This window comes from Phlebotomus papatasi, chromosome 2 (genome assembly GCF_024763615.1).
Source record: "Phlebotomus papatasi isolate M1 chromosome 2, Ppap_2.1, whole genome shotgun sequence".
Lineage (NCBI taxonomy): Eukaryota > Metazoa > Arthropoda > Insecta > Diptera > Psychodidae > Phlebotomus > Phlebotomus papatasi.
In genome coordinates, this window is record NC_077223.1 from 71,763,858 (window position 1) to 71,782,012 (window position 18,155).

The 18,155-nt window shown below is 32.9% G+C and overlaps 1 protein-coding gene across 2 annotated transcripts in view; it reads right to left on the bottom strand.

The window, feature by feature from the left end:
- LOC129804242 (echinoderm microtubule-associated protein-like CG42247) overlaps positions 1–18,155 on the bottom strand; it is a 28,329-nt gene that overhangs the window by 3,739 nt on the left and 6,435 nt on the right. The window contains exons 1-4 of one of the 2 annotated variants that reach the window (XM_055851381.1): positions 5,624–5,759; positions 5,046–5,246; positions 913–1,273; positions 714–852 (exon numbers count right to left, since the gene is read on the bottom strand). In XM_055851381.1, coding sequence (XP_055707356.1) covers positions 714–852; positions 913–1,273; positions 5,046–5,246; positions 5,624–5,683 — 761 coding nt within the window. In that variant the 5' untranslated portion in view covers positions 5,684–5,759. Of the gene's footprint in view, positions 1–713; positions 853–912; positions 1,274–5,045; positions 5,247–5,623; positions 5,760–18,155 lie in introns of those variants that run through there. The other variant, XM_055851380.1, reaches the window with a different exon arrangement.

Sequence of the window (18,155 nt, forward strand, 5' to 3'; positions counted from 1 at the left end):
GACTGCCGAAAAGCATGAGTAGGAAAATTTTTTATTACACCCAAAGCCCTCCGCAACGCCACTTCCGACTCCCATTAGCACGGAAAAGAGAAAAAAAAGTCAAGAAAAAGTGTGTAAAAGAGTTCTAAAAACCTCCATTGGAAAAATGTTTTTGTGGTTATAGAAGGAGGGCAGAAGGAGGAAAAAATTAATGTAAATCGACAGCTAGGAATTCTCTGACCAGACATTTTCACTTGTACAATACAGCAAAAAGAGAACACTTTCATTCACACAGTTTGTCCCTGAGGCATGAAAAGGGGCTATTAATCCGGCACATGTTTTGCATAAATTTTCCGGAGAAGTCGCAATTAAAATTATTATTTACACACAAACATAGGGTGGATGAATTTGCAAAACAAAGTGTGAGCAGAAAATACTGGGTAAACTAAAAGATTTCAAAAGTTGGTAGAAATTTGTAATATTTTGTAAAAGGATTTTTTTTAGGCATCTGTTTTCTAAGGATTATTCAATCAAGAGATAATTCTGCAAAATAAAGTAACTTGAAAATTTACATAAAATAAAGAAGATATTTAGAAACAAAAGAAAAAAGGATAAAGTACTGCAGGAGATTATTAAAAGAAAAACATGTCCTGGAAAACAAAAGCTTCTGGTCACCCTCTTTGGTTTTTCCCGCCCATTTCTTGCTCAAAAAATATCGATTTTGAAAAGGATACACCCAGTGGAGTTGAAGTTTCTTATCCGGTGGGCTGTTGTCGATCGATGGGTGATGGATTGGTGGATAGAATGTCCTCCGGAGTCCCTTAATGGTCACTTTTGTGGGTTCCTCTTTCAGAGCATCGACAATTGTGTACTCTGAAAGGCAAAAATCCCATTCAAACTTGTTCATTGATTTTTTCCGCGCTCAACTCTCACCTTGATTGGAGCGGACAATCTCATTCTCTGGCGCATAGAGGACCCTCGGACGGCTTTTGCTCCTTGCTCTCTGACGCACGGATCCTTTGGGTGGTTCCTCAGCCACAATGGGCGCCACCATACCAGCTCGGGAGCGAGATCTCCGTTCCGGTGATGCAGGAGTTGTTCCTGGATTCCCACCTGGTGCCAGATAAAATGTATCCATATCGGCAAATTCATTTCGTAATTGTGAGAATGATCTCACTTCTTGACCACTGCCCGTGTACATCTTTTTCGCGCCAGTCATTTTAAGCACCTGTCCCAGATCCTCTACTACCTCTTCAAATGGCTGCGACGTGCGAAGATTTAGAAGCACGCGACACTATGAAAAGATATTTCGTGAGTCTTTCTGGTCACAGGTGAAAGCAGTGGCTACAAATGGGAAATTCCATGCTTGTTCCTTCCGCGTCCACTTCACCGTTTGTCTCACGTGAGACTGAGTACGGTGATAAATAACGTGTAAATTAATTGTTCCACATATGTTTCTGCTATGTGCATTCTAGAACTGATTTTAATATTCACGATTATAGAGTTTTGATTCATAAAAGAATCCTGTTGTGCCATAAAAAAGACTTGAGGGGGCTTTTAACTGTTGTATAATAACGACAGAGAACTTTTTTTCCTTTTACTTTGCATTAGCAATGCGACAAGGTATCGGATCAGAGATACGACAGCATGAAGAATCTTTTTGGTGCCAAATTGACGACCATCTTTTTTCACGAGTTTATCTATTCATTTCCAGAAGTATTATGGGCCTTCTATTTTACCGATTTGAATTTATTATCTTAGTATTATGAAGCTTAGTACATGATCTTGAATTTGTAAAAAAATCTGAAGAATCTATTAAAGAAAAATTCATCGTATGAGTAACGTTTTAATTAAGGGGACTGTTGCAAAATATTGCTTTAGTACATGCATGTTTGTAGACGTTAAGTCTTATAATAAGAATCTTATTAAAATTATCCAAGAAATGCGGTACAGTGGGACCTCGATAGAGTCAACCCCCGATAGAGTCAATCTTAATTAGAGTCTACAGCAATTTTTTTACACCACGGACTACGATAGTGTCAACTTGGACCCAAATTGACTCCGATAGAGTCAAATTTTCCTTTATTATTGAACTAATAATATTATATGGTTTAATATGATCATTTTGAAATAAAAAACAGTCTTATTGTGTATCAACGTAACACTTTGAACAAAAGAAAAAATAATTATGTAAGACTTGGTAATTTTGTGATAAAATTCGTAGGTTTATTAACCGTGTAATCATTTTCCAACAATATAATTTTCTTTACGTGATTTTAAACTTTTTGACCGATTGAAAGTTCTCTTGTCTTAAGATTTTTTGATTAGGTCTCTGATCTCAATGTGAGCAATTTTGAGCCATCATTAATTTGTAAGTGAATAATATTATGGCAAAAACAAAAAATATGAACTCGAATTACTAAAATACGTACAGGATGGGAGATTTTTTGAGTATAACATAGTGAAGAAACTTTTCTAAATTTATTCGAACTTTTTAAAGACCTTACTCTTCTTTGAAAAATGTACATGTCAAACAATCATAAAAATTACGCTTGTAAAGAAAACGTGTAAATTTATTTTAACTTACATTTTTAATTTAAAATATCAGTATCTCAAAAGAAAATTTGGATCAAAAACAAAATAAGCAACAGACAATCAAAAATTTTTAAGCAAATTCATTAAAAAGAAATCGCCTGCGGGAATACAAATTTTCTTTATGCATAATGCCATTTCGCTCGTTTTTTCTGTCCCGAAAATGTGCATAATTCCTGGACTTAGTGTATTTACTAATAATATATTCTTAAAAATCATTCCTTAATCTCCCATTTTTGCCTAACACACGACTTTTTTGGGCTTAATAAATGAAATAATTTAATAAAATATGCTACTATTGTGTTGAATTTATCAATGATCTAGTACAAACATAAAATAATACCCCTTTATATCAAAATTTCACATTTTAAATGATTTTTTTGGACTCCGATAGAGTCAACGAATCCAATAGAGTCAACAGGCCTGGAAATAATTTGTTGATTTTATCGAGGTCCCACTGTAATTGAAAATTAAACTATACTCATCTCAATAATTTTTAACCACAAAAAAAATCATACAGTTTCATAAAATTAAATAATTTTAGTACATATTTCTGAATGGAATGTTTTTAGTACATGTGTTTTGTCATAATTTCAATAACTAGAAACATTTGTAGTAATTAATAATATATTAATTCAGAGAGAAAGAATCACAAATTTTTAGAACAAAGAAAAAACTATGACGCATAAAGTAACATAACAAAAATTACGAAATTAGTACCCGTGATTACGGAAGGAGAAAATTTTTTCCTAAACGTTCTTAGTAAGTTTTCAAATGGAATTTAAAATTACTTATCATCACTATCTCCGATAAATCAGTCAAGGACTGAATCACATTGACAGTAAAATGGTCACCGTATTTCGTTAATTTACGCATTTTCATTGCAATTCTTACGCAAATTCTTGATTACTGTATTACCTTATCTCCGACTCGGTGGCACTAGGTGAAAATAATATAAGAAAATTGAATAAATAAAACGAAAATTCGATAAACGGGGAGCAAAAAAAAACTGTAAGAGAAATTACTCGTACAGTTTTTTTGCTCACCGTTTATCGAATTTTCGTTTTATTTCTTCAATTTTCTTATATTATTTTCACCCAGTGCCACAGAGTATGAGATAAGGTAATACGGTAATGGAAAATTTGCGTAAGAATTGCAATGAAAATGCGTAAATTAACGAAATACGGTGAGGCTACAGCGAACATTTTATTGACAATGTGATTCTGCTCTCACCGTAAATTTAGAAAATTTTAATGTTTTAGCACATGTACTAAATAATAGGAAACTAATAAGATTTCACTAAAGAAACTGATTTTTACTGCTCGAACCCCACAGAGAGAGCAGTTTGTAATCCTTTGATTTTTTCACCCCACAAAATTTTTACTTTCAATCCCCACGGACCATGTGTCTCGACAAATCTTCGCGTTTCAGACAATTTCGACGGCTCCATTCCATACTATTCTAAGTCGACTTAGAATTATATTACTCCGAGAGATATGTTGTTCCTGGGACCGAGATCTACAACTGGTGAAAATTTGGTGGTCATCCGACGTTCGCGTAACGAGAAATTTAATTTTTTCGAAAAAAATTTACACGGGCAGCATAGACAATCGCCAACTTCAAATGGCTCTCCTGGAATGTTGTCATTCTGAGATAGAATATTATGGAATGGAACCATCGATTTCTGAAAAATGACGTCATGCTGTTTGTCCGTCTGTTCCTTTGTCCGTGTGTTCGTCCGATTGTTGCCACTTCTAGAAGCCAAACGGTTATAGATATCTACTTGGGACCGTCGGGGACGGGGACCCCCCCCCATAAGTCGACGCAAGGTTTGTTAACATTATTAAATTAAGTTTTCGTCATTTAAATGTTTTAAAAAATGTAACAAATTCATATGAAATTAATTTTATATTTTTACTAATTACGTCCTTGCTTGGACCCTTATAGTACAATATATCAAAGCAGTATTACTAGTAGTACATTGAGTATATTAGTGTCCGCATTCATGAAGAAAATACAACCAAAATGGTGAAAGACACCCCATGTCTTCTCCTTCTATCCCATTCAGACACTGTCCCATTGGTGTGCCTCTCTTGTGCACGGGAAGGGGTTGGTTTGTTTTGCCCATGGAGGGTGGCGTATTAAAGCACCGGAAACGCTACTGAGGAGAAATTAGCATAAGAAAACTTTCCACATGTTTAGCGTGCGCGATCGATTTTGGAGTGAAATTTTTGTCTCACCCTCCGACACATTTTGGCCACAAACACCACCCCTCCATGTCTCAACCGCCCATCTGACCACTTCAAGGCCGGCAAAGGGTAATTTATAATGTTATTAACATAATAACGCGAGATATGATTTTCACCCGTCCTGCTTTTTTTTTCTTGTTTTGAACGAAGAATTTTGGGAAAAATTGCTGTCGCAAATTGGAGTATCAGGGTATTTAAGTATATAGTTATGAGGTGAAGACTTACCTGTACTGTGTGATCGAGATTGTTGATGATGCGAATCACACGACCTGCACTGGCTTTCAAACCACCACCTGCAGCTCCTGATGGACTCACATCAGCTTCAATAATTGAGGATTTCCGGCGTTCGGCTTTGCTAGCTGCACCCCAGCCCTGATTGCTAGGTGATGCGTACCACATTCCGTTCTTTTTTCCGTAGCTTGCTGGCTGCAGATGTAGTCACCGGAAAATAGAGACTTTATATTACTTCGCCAGTCATAAAAAAAGAAGTGACTTAGAGGGAGGAAAAATCAATGGAAGTGCTTCCGGTGAGATTGGGATCTTTTGAGGCTTTTCCGTAGCAGCCGAAAAAGCTAATGTGAAGGTTTAAGCTTTAAGTACTTTGTATTGTGCTCGAATTTGAGATTTATTGAATTTTTTTTTTAAAGAAGATTGGGATGATTTTATGAAGAAAATTTGAAAATGTTACAAGTGCCTAAAGTAGGGCCACATTGTGAAGATGTGCCAGATGAAATGAATAACACTGCACAGAATTCGATGTTGGGCAAGGGTTTAGGTTTACAAAGGGATGATTTTTAATCGACCTGAGAATTAATTGGTGATGTCAGCACCACAAAAGTAACTTCGTTGTCACTGTCGTACATGTTTCTTACAGAAGAACAACTGTACAGGTGTCTTTAGATTTAATTAACTTTCTGAAAATCACAATATATCCACACACTTAAGTCCTAATAGAGAGTCACAAGAACCACATAAAACTCTTAGTATCGCTTCAAAAGTGTCAAGAAAATATTTTTTTAAAAATTTGTAGAAATTGCGAAAAGAAAAACCTGGCGCGACTGAGGTTCTAACGATGCACACTGCGGAAGAGTTTGTGGAAAAATGGGGAGAAAATGGCACGCCAAGACGTTGACACAACTCGATGAAGGAGTGGTTAACACCGTTGTGGCTCAAGTGAAACTGCGAAGCGGACACTGAGTGGAAAATTCAAATTCTCCCCCGAGTCGAGAGAGCCATCCAACCACTCACCACTATCTTATTTACACATCAACACATGGTATGGGGTAGGACTTTCTCCCACTTTCACAACTTGATATCGCGTCAGGTGGAAAAAACTACTCTCCCCAAACTACTCTCTGTAGTAGATTTTCACCTGCTTTTCGCGTCGTCGCTCAACGGATTTCTTTGCGGTTTTCTACGACACCATGTAAATTGTATGGTAATGGCTTTTCAGGGAATTCATCCACCTGCTGTTTTTTCAACCCCACCATTTGGAAAATATATGCGAAAATGCGCGGGGAAAATATGAGTGGAAAAGAGAGGATTGGAGCAAAGAATAAAATACTCCTTTTCGTCCAATCGCCCGATTGGGCTACCCACTCGAGAGAGATTAAACTTCTCAAGGATACCTCGAGAGATTGTCGCGTGAAAGCTCCATCTCAAAGCATGCCTTTTGGACGCTACACACCTTTTCATGTGCCTTTTGTCGTCTCCTGGAGCAGCCCAATGTAACCAAACTCTTTCAGGGTGACAAGTGCACCAAGTTACTGAATAACCTCGTCGGGGTTTATTCAATTGCCCAAGCCAGAGAAAAGTGGAAATTCATTATGTAAATCAGTGAATTATTTCATTTTCACGTGCATATCAACTTTTTTACTACCATCTGCACTCTCCGTCTCAATTCCATTTCGTTTTAATTGAGCGGCAATTGACGAGGAAAATTTTTATCGTTACATTTTCTGCGATAAGATGGTAAAGTGTTTTTTTTCTTCTTCTATGACTGATTTCCATATGCAAACGGAAATGGGGTGTTTTTTTGCGTGTGAAAAACATGAGAAAGTCTTAATTAGGTGAAAAAATTGTAACACAGATTGGGAGTTACATGAAAATTAGACGGTAATTTATGTAAAGAAATCCTTTAGCGGGAAAAATGTATAATAGATACCGTCCTTCATTTTAGGGAAAAAAATGAGAGTGAATAATACGAAGTAGAATCAAACTGTAGGGAAGACCACCACGGATAGGAATGTTAAAACACTAGGGGAAAGGGCGCTACCTTCGGACAACTCAAGCTTCGGACAATTTAATTTTTTCTCTATGTTCCTTATGGATGTTCTTAGCTATGTTTCCATAGCTCTTTTCTGAAAATTTTAGGCATTTGACTAACTATTAATATATAACATTATAATGGGCCAAATTCGTTTATAACACATTAAAAAAATGATTTGTGCGAAGCATAAATCGTCCGAAGGTTGCGCGCTTTCTCCTATGTGGTATTTTTGTATATGCTAATTAGTTATTAAAAAATAAAAGTTATTCAAAGTTATTTATAAAAATAGGTATAATTGCAAATTTGCAATCTGTCCCTCAGATCACCGCATAAATTTAATCAGGTATCTCAGGTATAAATTTGTTTTATCACTGAGAAAAAAAGAGGCTGCGATTAACTTTTTTTCGTCATATCTTTAACACTTTTTGAGTGTAAAAATATATCAACATTTTTAATGTTAATTTTACACTTTTTAGGGTAACCTTAACCCATAATACACCTAAAAAGGGTAATATTTACACCGTTTTAGGATCAATACTGCAGGGTAAAATTAACATTTCTGGAATGTTATTTTGACTTTTTCGGATTTCTCTCACAGTGATAAATTAAATGTGAAGTAATACAATGCATCCTTGTAAGAGAAAGAGTTAAATGGTAACAGGTTACGAATAATTTATTAAAAAAAAATGTTTTGAAGCAGCAAGACGGGGAGAATCTCAGGGTCCGAAGAACACTTTGTCTTTGTATCGCTGATGGCTTTCCCTTAATGCGATTTCGGAGAACTATAAAATGGGTATTATCATATTTCAAGTGCTCTATTATAAATAAATATTATTGTATCTTGCATTCAATTAGGATTCATTTTAAAATAAAGTTCAGAATTTCTATAAATGTTTTTCAGTGAGATACTAAAAATTCTAGATAAGTCAGATGAATACAACAGTAGAGAAACCCTATTACAAATGCCACTTTTATACAATATTTGGTTTATAAATTTTCTTTACCGAGGAAAATTACGTAAAATTCGTTTATACATCTCAAAAAATGTTCATACATGCGTAGGAGTTTATTCTTGATTAAGGGGTAACATCACTTTTGAAAAAAATGTTTCACAGTTTTTTTTTTATCTCAAAGTCTTTATAATTTATCGAGAAATAATAATTTTTTTAATGTTTTATACCACATAGAATCCTTTAAATAAAAAAGTTTTTTTTTATAATAACACATGATATCACTATTGAATTTCAATTTTCTAAAACTTTAAACTCGTTTTTCTCGAAATCATTCTTTTTTTACATTGGTTATATTCCTGGTGCCTATAATTTTCAACCGATTTGCGCAAAATTTTAATTACAGCTTCTAAGACTCATTCTCTAGTGAACACCATGTCGAATTTTTGACCAATTAAAATTTACCATTACTATGACTACATTCACTAAATTTAAGTAAAAAAATAGAGTTTTTCAATAAAATTGTTGCCGTTTCTTGAAAAATCGTTTTATCTCAAAACCGCCATGGCGTTTTTACAAAAAATACCACTTCTAAAATTAATCAAAAAAATAAATAAATAAATAAAAATAATAAAATGTGTTACTTGATCAACAAATTAGTAAGCTATTTTGAGGAGGAATCGATGCCGGGGCAGATCTAGGGGAAACTGGGGCACTAGTAAACACGGAGTAGTTGTAAACCCTGCGAAGCTTTTAATTATATATTAGATTTCGGAGGACGAGACTTATACGAATTTATAAATAGTATAGAAATCCTTGTGTCCTGAATAAATAGTCGGCATACACTGAGAGAAATCCGAAAATGTTAAAATAACATTCCGGAAACGTTTTACCCTGCAGTATTGATCCGAAATCGGTGTAAATATTATGCTTTTAAGGTGTATTAGGGGTTAAATTTATCCTTTCCCATATTAATTTTACCCTTAAAAAGGTGTAAAATTAACATTAAAAAATGTTGATATATTTTTACACCTAAAAAGTGTTAAAGTTCTAAGGAAAAAAAGTTAATCGCACCCTCTTTTTTCTCAGTGTAGTTCCTAGTAGTGTAAACATAAAAATCAGATTTACTACTACACCGTTTTTACTATTGCCCCAGTTTACCCTAGAGCAAAGTGGCTAAAGCAAATGAAGAATATCGTCTCGAAATTGATCTCAAATATTCCAAAAATCTTCCTGAAGTAATGGTGGATTGGAAGACATGGGTTGTTAATCTGAGTGCCTTATACGGGCTTAAGACTTAGTCATAAGGCTTGTTTGCTGTAATTTTTTATCATTCAAGATTTTTTTTTTGTAAAAATTTAACTTCGGTTTGAATTATTAGGAGCAAATTATCTAATAAATTCTAAAAAAAATACAATGAAATTGATTTTTATTTAAGATTTCCAGAGCTCCGGGAACTAGGCTAAACCTCTAGTCTGAAGATCGCTTTAGGGCTAGACAGGCCTGGGATTAAGCTGAAAGACGGCTTAGCGTGATTAAAACAGAAATAATTATGTTACTTCTATTATTATTAAATAAATACAGTTTTTTTTAATGTTATCTAGAGCTCCATCTTGAAAATGATGTATATATTGTGTACTACCTGAATGAATTCTGTTTTATTTTAAAATGTTTAAAGTACATAAAAAATATATTAAAAATAGGCTTTGTTTTTACTGCTCGAACTCCACGGACAGAGCAGTATATTATAATCCTTCGATTTTTTCACCCCCCCCCCAATTTCTATTTTCCACTCCCCTTGTGACCACTTTTCTCAACAAATCTTCGTGTTTCCGACGATTTCTGAGAAATGTCGTCACGCTGTTTGTTCGTCTTTCCTTCTATTCGTCCGGCTATCGTGAGCTCTAGAGGCCAAACGATTAGAGATAGCGACTTGGGCCCTAAGGGGGGCCCACCATAAGTCGACCACAGGATCGTTAACATGCCCTTCATTCCCTCCCCCGCGCTCTCCCCTTCATAAAAATTACCCAGGCGGACATTTCGTCCTTATACGGAAATATCGTTGAATCATTCTTAATAACGGGTTTTCAAAGTCAAAGGTTAAAAAAGGTTCTGTAGAGCGCATTTATCAGGCGGATGGAGTCATGTTTGGACTCGTTGGAAAGATCTTGAAATTTCCGACATAACTGAATTGGTTCCGATCGGTTTTGAATCGGTAATGTACCGGTTTATAACCGATAACTAATTTTTATTCGAAATTCAATTATAGGTCTTAAGTTTTTTTGGGGAATATTGTAAGTGATTTATAAATCTGTTAAAATCGGTTGTGGATCGGTAATGAACTGGCTATGAAACCATAAGTAATTTTTGTCCTGAAATTAATTTTATTAGGGTGGTGTCACCACTTCTCGCTAGTGACCCACTTCTCGCCAGGTAAATCGAAGAAAACTAATATAATATGAGTAATAAATAGGATATCAGGAAGAAAAACAACGCTGAATATATATTTTTAATAATATTGTCCAAAATAATTGAGTTTGGGCCTTTTCAAGTATAGGTGGCGAGAAGTTATTATTTTTGAATTTTTAATAAAAATATATATTTTAAGTATTCCACCGTTAAATTAAGGGACTATTAGTTTGATATATCTATAGACAACATATCTAAGTAACTTTGTGTCAAATTTAAGTTATTTTACAATTAGGGTTTAAAAATTATAATTAAATTAATTTCAGTTTTTCCTAAAAGTGGCGATAAGTGGTTACTTCACCCTACTCTTAAGATTGTTTTGTAGGATCTTTCGAGTAATTTAAAGATCGGTTTAAATCAGTTGAGAACTTGTAAACGGTAAATGGTGTGAAAGAACTTTTGAGGGATAGCATCTAATGTCAAGAGGTTGAGCACTTCGCAAAGCCTGGGATGCTTTAGCACCTTTTTTATATTTAAAACTAAACATGTATACTGAATATACAAGATTTTTTTTTAAATGCAGCATTTCCAAAATTCGCAACTTGTGTGGGTGTGAATAAAATATAAGAACTTGTTGCAAACATTTTTTGTATAGACTTTGACATTTTTGAAATCACCTAATGAGCAGTTGAATAAAACATTTGTTTTTAAACTAAAAACTTTTGCGCGCAAAGCCTTATTTACAAAATTTTTCTACATATTACATTACTTTTTTCAGACGAAATTACAGTTTTCAAATTAAATAGTACCTAATAATTAAAGAAATTCTAAAACTAAATAAATCATATTTTCATTATAGGTTAAACACACTCGTGCAATAAAATATGCTAAAATTTTTTATAGATTTTTTTTCTTCTAAATAACACTTGTGATGCTTGTAAGATAAGTAAAAGTCACCCCCAAAAACTACAAAAGGTTAAATATTGCAAAAGTTTTCCCATGAAATATTCATGAAAGCAATTCAACTCACGTCTTTGGAGGAAATTCCTTGCTGGCTTGAAAATTTCTTGTGTGGAATTTTTCACGTGGTGTTGAATGTCTCAATCGTACAATGTAGCAATAAATCTGGTGCAATTCAATTGCTACCCCTTTGAATTTTTAATTTAATGCGTGTCGACTCATGTTGAACATTTTACAACAAGGCAACACCCCTCTTATTTGACGCTCTTTGCTTTGCGCAATTTAAGTTTTTTAGCACAAATTGCAATATAAAAAAAACTTTAAATGTAACCAACAAAAATACCCCACACCCACGAAACACACACTATTCACCCCTCGAAGGACAAAACTATGAATTTGTAATCTTGAAACAACAATTATTCACATGTTTTACTGTTTTTCTTTCTAATAATTCAGCCTTTAATTTATGCGAATGACTCTACAATTTGTTGTGTCGCTGTTATTTAACTCAAAAAGTGATTAATTTCACAGAGTCTGGAGTCCTTTGAGGGTGGAGGATTGTTTTGAAAGTTAAAACTTTGTATGGATTGTTGTTTTGAATATTTTCCCGCCACTTCTTAAGCCGCAATTGACACCAATAAATTAAGGAGCATGTTTAGCTGGAGGCTGTTCACGCTTCAATCTATCCCCACTGACTGACACAGAAATTAATTTGTTGGCCAAATTATACACATTGCGAGGTGTTTTAATATTTTTTTCCTCCTAATTATATGTATACACCTGACTCGGCCTCAATTCCATCCTCAAGATTTGTTTCATTCGTGTTTGAGATTGGGGCGAAAACAACACTTTGTGACTGTATTAGTGCCAAAAAAGATTTTCCAAATGGAATATGAAGTTACAAGTAAAGAAAAATACATGACGACCAAACAAAAAAAGAAATCACACGCAATGTGTCTCAGACATTTTCCCTGACCATTTATCCAGCATTGAGAAGAATTTTTTTTGAGAGTGCTGAGAATTTTTCTCCTTGAGACTTTGGACGAAAAAAAAAGGAGCATGAAAGAGAAATTTATTATCAAGCAAGGAGAAAGAACACATGAGTCCTCGTAAAAATATCACGATTTCTTAATTTGCTCATAAAATAATCACTATATGTTGGAGGGTTAATTTGTCCTAGAAAAAAAAACGGAAAATGGGAGCAATTTTCATCCCTGTGACCCCTTTTAACCAGCCAAACCCTAAATGGTCAAACAGCGTGGCAAAAAAATTAGGGTATCATTTAATTGACTGTCGTTATCGCAAAATGTGCAAGAAGTTTTTTTTTACAAGCACTTGAGGATGGCAGAAAAAAATATTTACCCCCTTATTAAGTGGTTAAATAATTTTTCTGTCGTATGGAGGAAAACAGTCTCAGACACTTTTACAATATTTTCACAGGTCAAATGACCTTTTTTTTCATCGTCCACCATCAAGATTGGGTACTTTCAAGGTTTTATGCCCCAAACACCGCGGATCATAAATCAAAGAGGCAACCCCCAAAATATGACACAATCACTTTGGGAAGAATTATCGCTAAAAGATTTACCATGTTGCACGCTCAAAGAGGTGGAAAATTATCGAAAAGTAGAGAGTGATGATTTTTCATTAATAGCAAATCCATCAGGGGTAATTGGTGTCCAGGTGAAAAGTTCAATGATCTCTGTATTATTGTGACTTTGAAAACGAACTCCAAAAATTAACCCAAAAGGCGCAAAATCCTAGACGGACTTGATTATTGATTTTGAATCAAAAACCTCTCAGCCGGTTAAGCTCATTAAGATGCATGAATTTCATTTTTATTTATGATATTTTAAAGATTCTTTTTTAATAGTTTCCCTCGGTAATTTTTTTGTATTGTGATTAATTTAACGTCAAAAGATTTTAGATAAATGAACAAAGTTTCATAAATTATATGAAAATTTGCATGAAAATTACGTAACAATTTTGTTTTTTTTTAATGTACGGGTTTTAATAATCAAATTTCTCATTTTCTGAGAAAATTAACAGAACCCAACAAGTTCAGACATCTCCTTATGTATTTCCAAAGAAATAAATTTTCATTATGCCATAAAAACATTTTTGAATCTCGTAATAATTGACGCAAACCTTTCGTTATTTTTGCGAATGGACTAAATGATATGTTGTCTAAATGTATGACCGATATGAAATCACATATCATAAATATTTATATAAAAAGTCACAAAGAGGATGATAGTTTTAGGTAGCTCAATGTTTGTAAAAATTCTTTTATCAAATAATTATAAAAATATTTTCAGTCTAAATGTTGTCTAATTCACTACAGTGAGTGTTGCTTATTTAAAAATATATAGGGGAACTGGGGAAGGAGTAAACATGGGGCAATTGTAAACATAGAGATTTTTTAAATTAGATATTATATTTCAAAGTACGACACTTAGGTATATGAATTCACAGATACTATAGGGATCCTTGTTCACTGAAGGTGTCGATATTAAGCCCAAGTAATGTAAAAATAAAAATCAGTGTTTACAAGTAGGGGAAAGTACTCTCTTTTCTAACGTTCATGCCTTCAAATAATGTGGATTTTCTCTTATTTTTCATAAGAGACTTACACATTTCTATTGAATATGAGTTAGCTTATAGTCCATAATTGATAATTATGTGACAAATATAATATATGCAAGTCTCTCAGGAAAAATAAAAGAAATACACACACGTTATTCGAAGACATGAACATTCGAAGGGAGGTTACTTTCCCCTGCACCGTATTTACAACTGCCCTAGTTTCCTCTAGCATAATCTCAGTACTACAATTGACCATAAAATATATAATATATTTTCTAAAATTTTACGTGTTTTTTTCTAAACTGATCCGCTCCATCTTCCTATAGCAAATGCACGCAATAGCAATAGAAGTTTTATATTGACCAGCCTTATATTGTATTAAGGAAGAGTGAGGCAGTAACGACGCTCAGCTGAACTTTTTTTTCAAAATTCATTTGAAAAGTGAATATGACAGATATTCAAATAAATCAATAACCCGTTAGTATCTTTTAATTATTCATTCAAAACTGTGTTTAGTCGAAAATTAAGTAAGGTAAGTGAAGCGTGTATCGACCATAGGTTGAATTGTCACTCCTGATTTCTCTGAAAATTATTAGTTGCTTTTTACTTTTTTTTTGTTTTTTTTTTTTGCAAAATGTCTTGTATTAGTCACCACACCAATAAAACCTATGTTGCAAAAGTCAATTTGTTAAAAACGATGAATAAGTTTAAAAATAATCATTTAATTTTGAACTTCATGGTTGATACATGCTTCACTTACCTCATCTGCGAAACAACCCGATACAAGTGTTAATGTGCATTGGAATAATTAAAATCGAAACAAAAAGAAATATTTTTTTGTTTTCAATCAGGTAGGGGAGGGTAGAGCAGTTTCACCTCTAAATTGAAAGTTGGATTTTGAGGCGTTTTTTTTTTTCATAAAAATGGTAAACCTGAATAAAACTTTTAAAACGGGAACAAAATTATTCTTTAATTTCATTGGTCTATTGTGGGAACGGTGATTTTACCTGTTTGGCAGAATGTATGAAAGTCCCCCAATGTGGGGCAATTTCACGCAAAATGTATGAGTTCATAGGGAATAAAATTTGTATTTATTTAAAACTTGAGATACTAGAACGGATTTAAATTAATATTTTATGATTTTTAAGGCTTTAAATTCATAAAAATATAATCGAGCAAAGATTTTATTACATTCGTTCTAATTTGCTCAATATTGATAATTTAATTGGTAAATAAAGGGATTAGGCGCTACTAAACTATTTCTCTCCCTTCAAATGTTCATGCCTTCGATTAATGTGCATTTCTGTTATTTTTTCTGAAAAACTTACACATAATTATCACATATTTGTCAATAATTGATTAATAAGTTAACCAGTATTTAATAGAAATGTGTAAGTCTCTTAGGAAAAATAAAAGAAAATTCACATTATTCGAAGGCATGTACATTCGGAAAGAGAGTACTTTCTCCTATAACGTTTTAGAACTTCTATTTTTTAGTATAACAGTCCTTTTAATAATATTTTATAATAAAAAATTCTGAAAATACTACCAAAAGTACAGAAATTTTTGCAGAAAATATTTTTGAAAATTATCATTAGAATGAAATTGATAATTTAAAATCATTCATAAAACAATAAAAGACTATTTTTGTTTCATTTTTAAATTTTGTTTTAAATGCACTTTTAGGAAATATATTTTTGAAGTTTCGAATTTAATCGACTAAAATGGTTTGCAAATCATTTGAATTGAACACTTGAAGTTTTCTTAGTTAACACTAAACCGACCAAGACCCGGTCAAATTGACCGGTTTAAAAACTTTTTAAAATTAACACATATTTAAACAGGACATAGGCGCTATCAAACCTTATGAATTTCTTAAAATATGCGTGTAATACAATATATTTTTTAGTGTTTGGGTTTTTATTATTTCTTCTTTTTCAAGAAATATTTGTTGAGTAGGGTAAAGTGGTACAAGTTGGACCATGGTGTAAGTTAGACAATGGTACAAGTTAGACAGGGCTTTTTTCTTGATAAATTTAGTACTTGATTTTTATTTGTATATTTTTAATGCTTTTGGTTTTATAATTTGGTTCCTTGAGCTTAAAAAAAATGAATACTGTATTTGTCAAGAAAAAATCCCTGTCCAACTAATACCGGCGAATTGTCCAACTTGTAACACTTTACCCTATCTTACCAATCTGTTATTTAATAATAATAATAATAATAATGCATATATTTAAATCACAAAAATAGGGTCACCCCTCTTACAATTGTGATTGAAGAACATATAAAAGTAATGCAAAATAAAATTCAGAATACAAAAAGAATTTTAATATGAAAAAAAGAAAAGTAAAAAAAGCTGAGTAGAAAAGTAAGATGCATAAGCTTCTAAGGTTCAGCCAGAAAGAATTCACGAATAGCATCCGCGGAATTCCGACTACCACACGAAAGAGAATTAAAGAGCGCGCTAGGAAAAACGACAAAAAGCAGTCTGTAGGTTTAGTGTTGAAATAGTTAATTTGTTAGTTACAAAAATTTTCCCATGAGCCTACGTGAAACTGCCCCTCTCATACCTTCAGAACTTAATGCAAAATTGTAACCATCTTAGGGGGAAGTGGGGCACCTTTGAAATTGGGATTTTTCACCTATTTTTCAATAAAATTGAGCCTTATCGTGATATAATTTAGCTGCACAATCAGATTGAGAAGCTAAATTATATCACAATAAGGCTCAATTTTATTTAAAAATAAGTGAAAAATCCCAATTTCAAAGGTGCCCCAGTTTCAAAGGTGCCCCACTTCCCCCTATAGAGTTCTCCCGATGATACATATTTTATTAAAATCGCGAAACTATTAGTAAATTATTAGAAATATATTAATTTGATAGACAACTACAATGGATCAGAATTCTAAAAAGTTTCACTTGGACACGATTTTATAAAATCAATTCTAGAACTCTAACGAGAAACACTGTAAAATTAAATTTTTTTGTGAACATAGGGCTTATAGGAACTGCTTTAGTAATATAAAGGTTTTATTTCATTTTTTCAGAGGACAAGAAAAATATGCAAGAATTAAAACTTCCCTTTCGTTAAACTGCTTCACCCTCCCCTACGTGAAAATTAAATGTCTTCTTTTAAATGTTACTTTAAAATTAGGAGATTTCCGTTATTTTTTTTCATATAATCACAAATATATCACAACAAAGTTACATGGAATATAGGGGGAAGTGGGGCACCTTTGAAATTGTGATTTTTCTCCCTATGTTTAAGTGAAACTTAGTCATATCATAATGTAATTTAGCTTCTCAATCTGTTTGTGCAGCAAAATTATATCACGATAAGGCTCAATTTTATTTAAAAATAGGTGAAAATCCCAATTTTACAGGTATCCCATTTTCAGAGGTGTCCCACTTATTCCTCCTATACCGTCCAATTTTGCATTTTAAATTTACCCATTTGCGGATTGCAACTGTATGGCACTTTAATTAATTTTCAATTTTGCATTTTCTAAACCTTTCTAAAAAGATTTTTCGTAACGAATTGAATTGAACTTTATCGTCATGTCTACTTTATACATCACCATATCATTTTTTTTAATTTGCTAAGAATAAGTTGTGCCATTCTATATGTTCAACCATTGTGGGGGAATTGGGGCACTCTTGAATTGATGGAACATTGAAATTCAGCTTTTTCTCTTATTTTTAAATGAAAATTTACCATGATATGATCTAGCTTCACAAACCAATTGTGAAGCTAAATTACATTATGATAATGCTCGATTTAATTTAAAATTAAGAGAGAAAAACTAATTTCAAAGCTTTTCCAGTTCAAAAATGCCCCACTTCCTCCTATTCTCATAATTTCTAGAAAGCATAGAATGATAGAAATATTATTTTATTATTGTGGTTATTACTAAAAATTAACTTTAAAGCCTAATCTTAGTAATGAAATAACCATTATAAGAAAGGTTTGGAGTCTAAAGTCGAAAGCTTAAGGAAAATCATAATTTTCTAAGGTGCCCGTTTTTCCGGGAATATTTAATGAATCCAATGGATCCCAAATTGACATAAAATCTAGATTCAGTAAGAACTATTGTCGTAAAGACTAAGTATTATCTGTAACTACGAGAAACTATAAAAATTTTCTCATAGAATAAAATG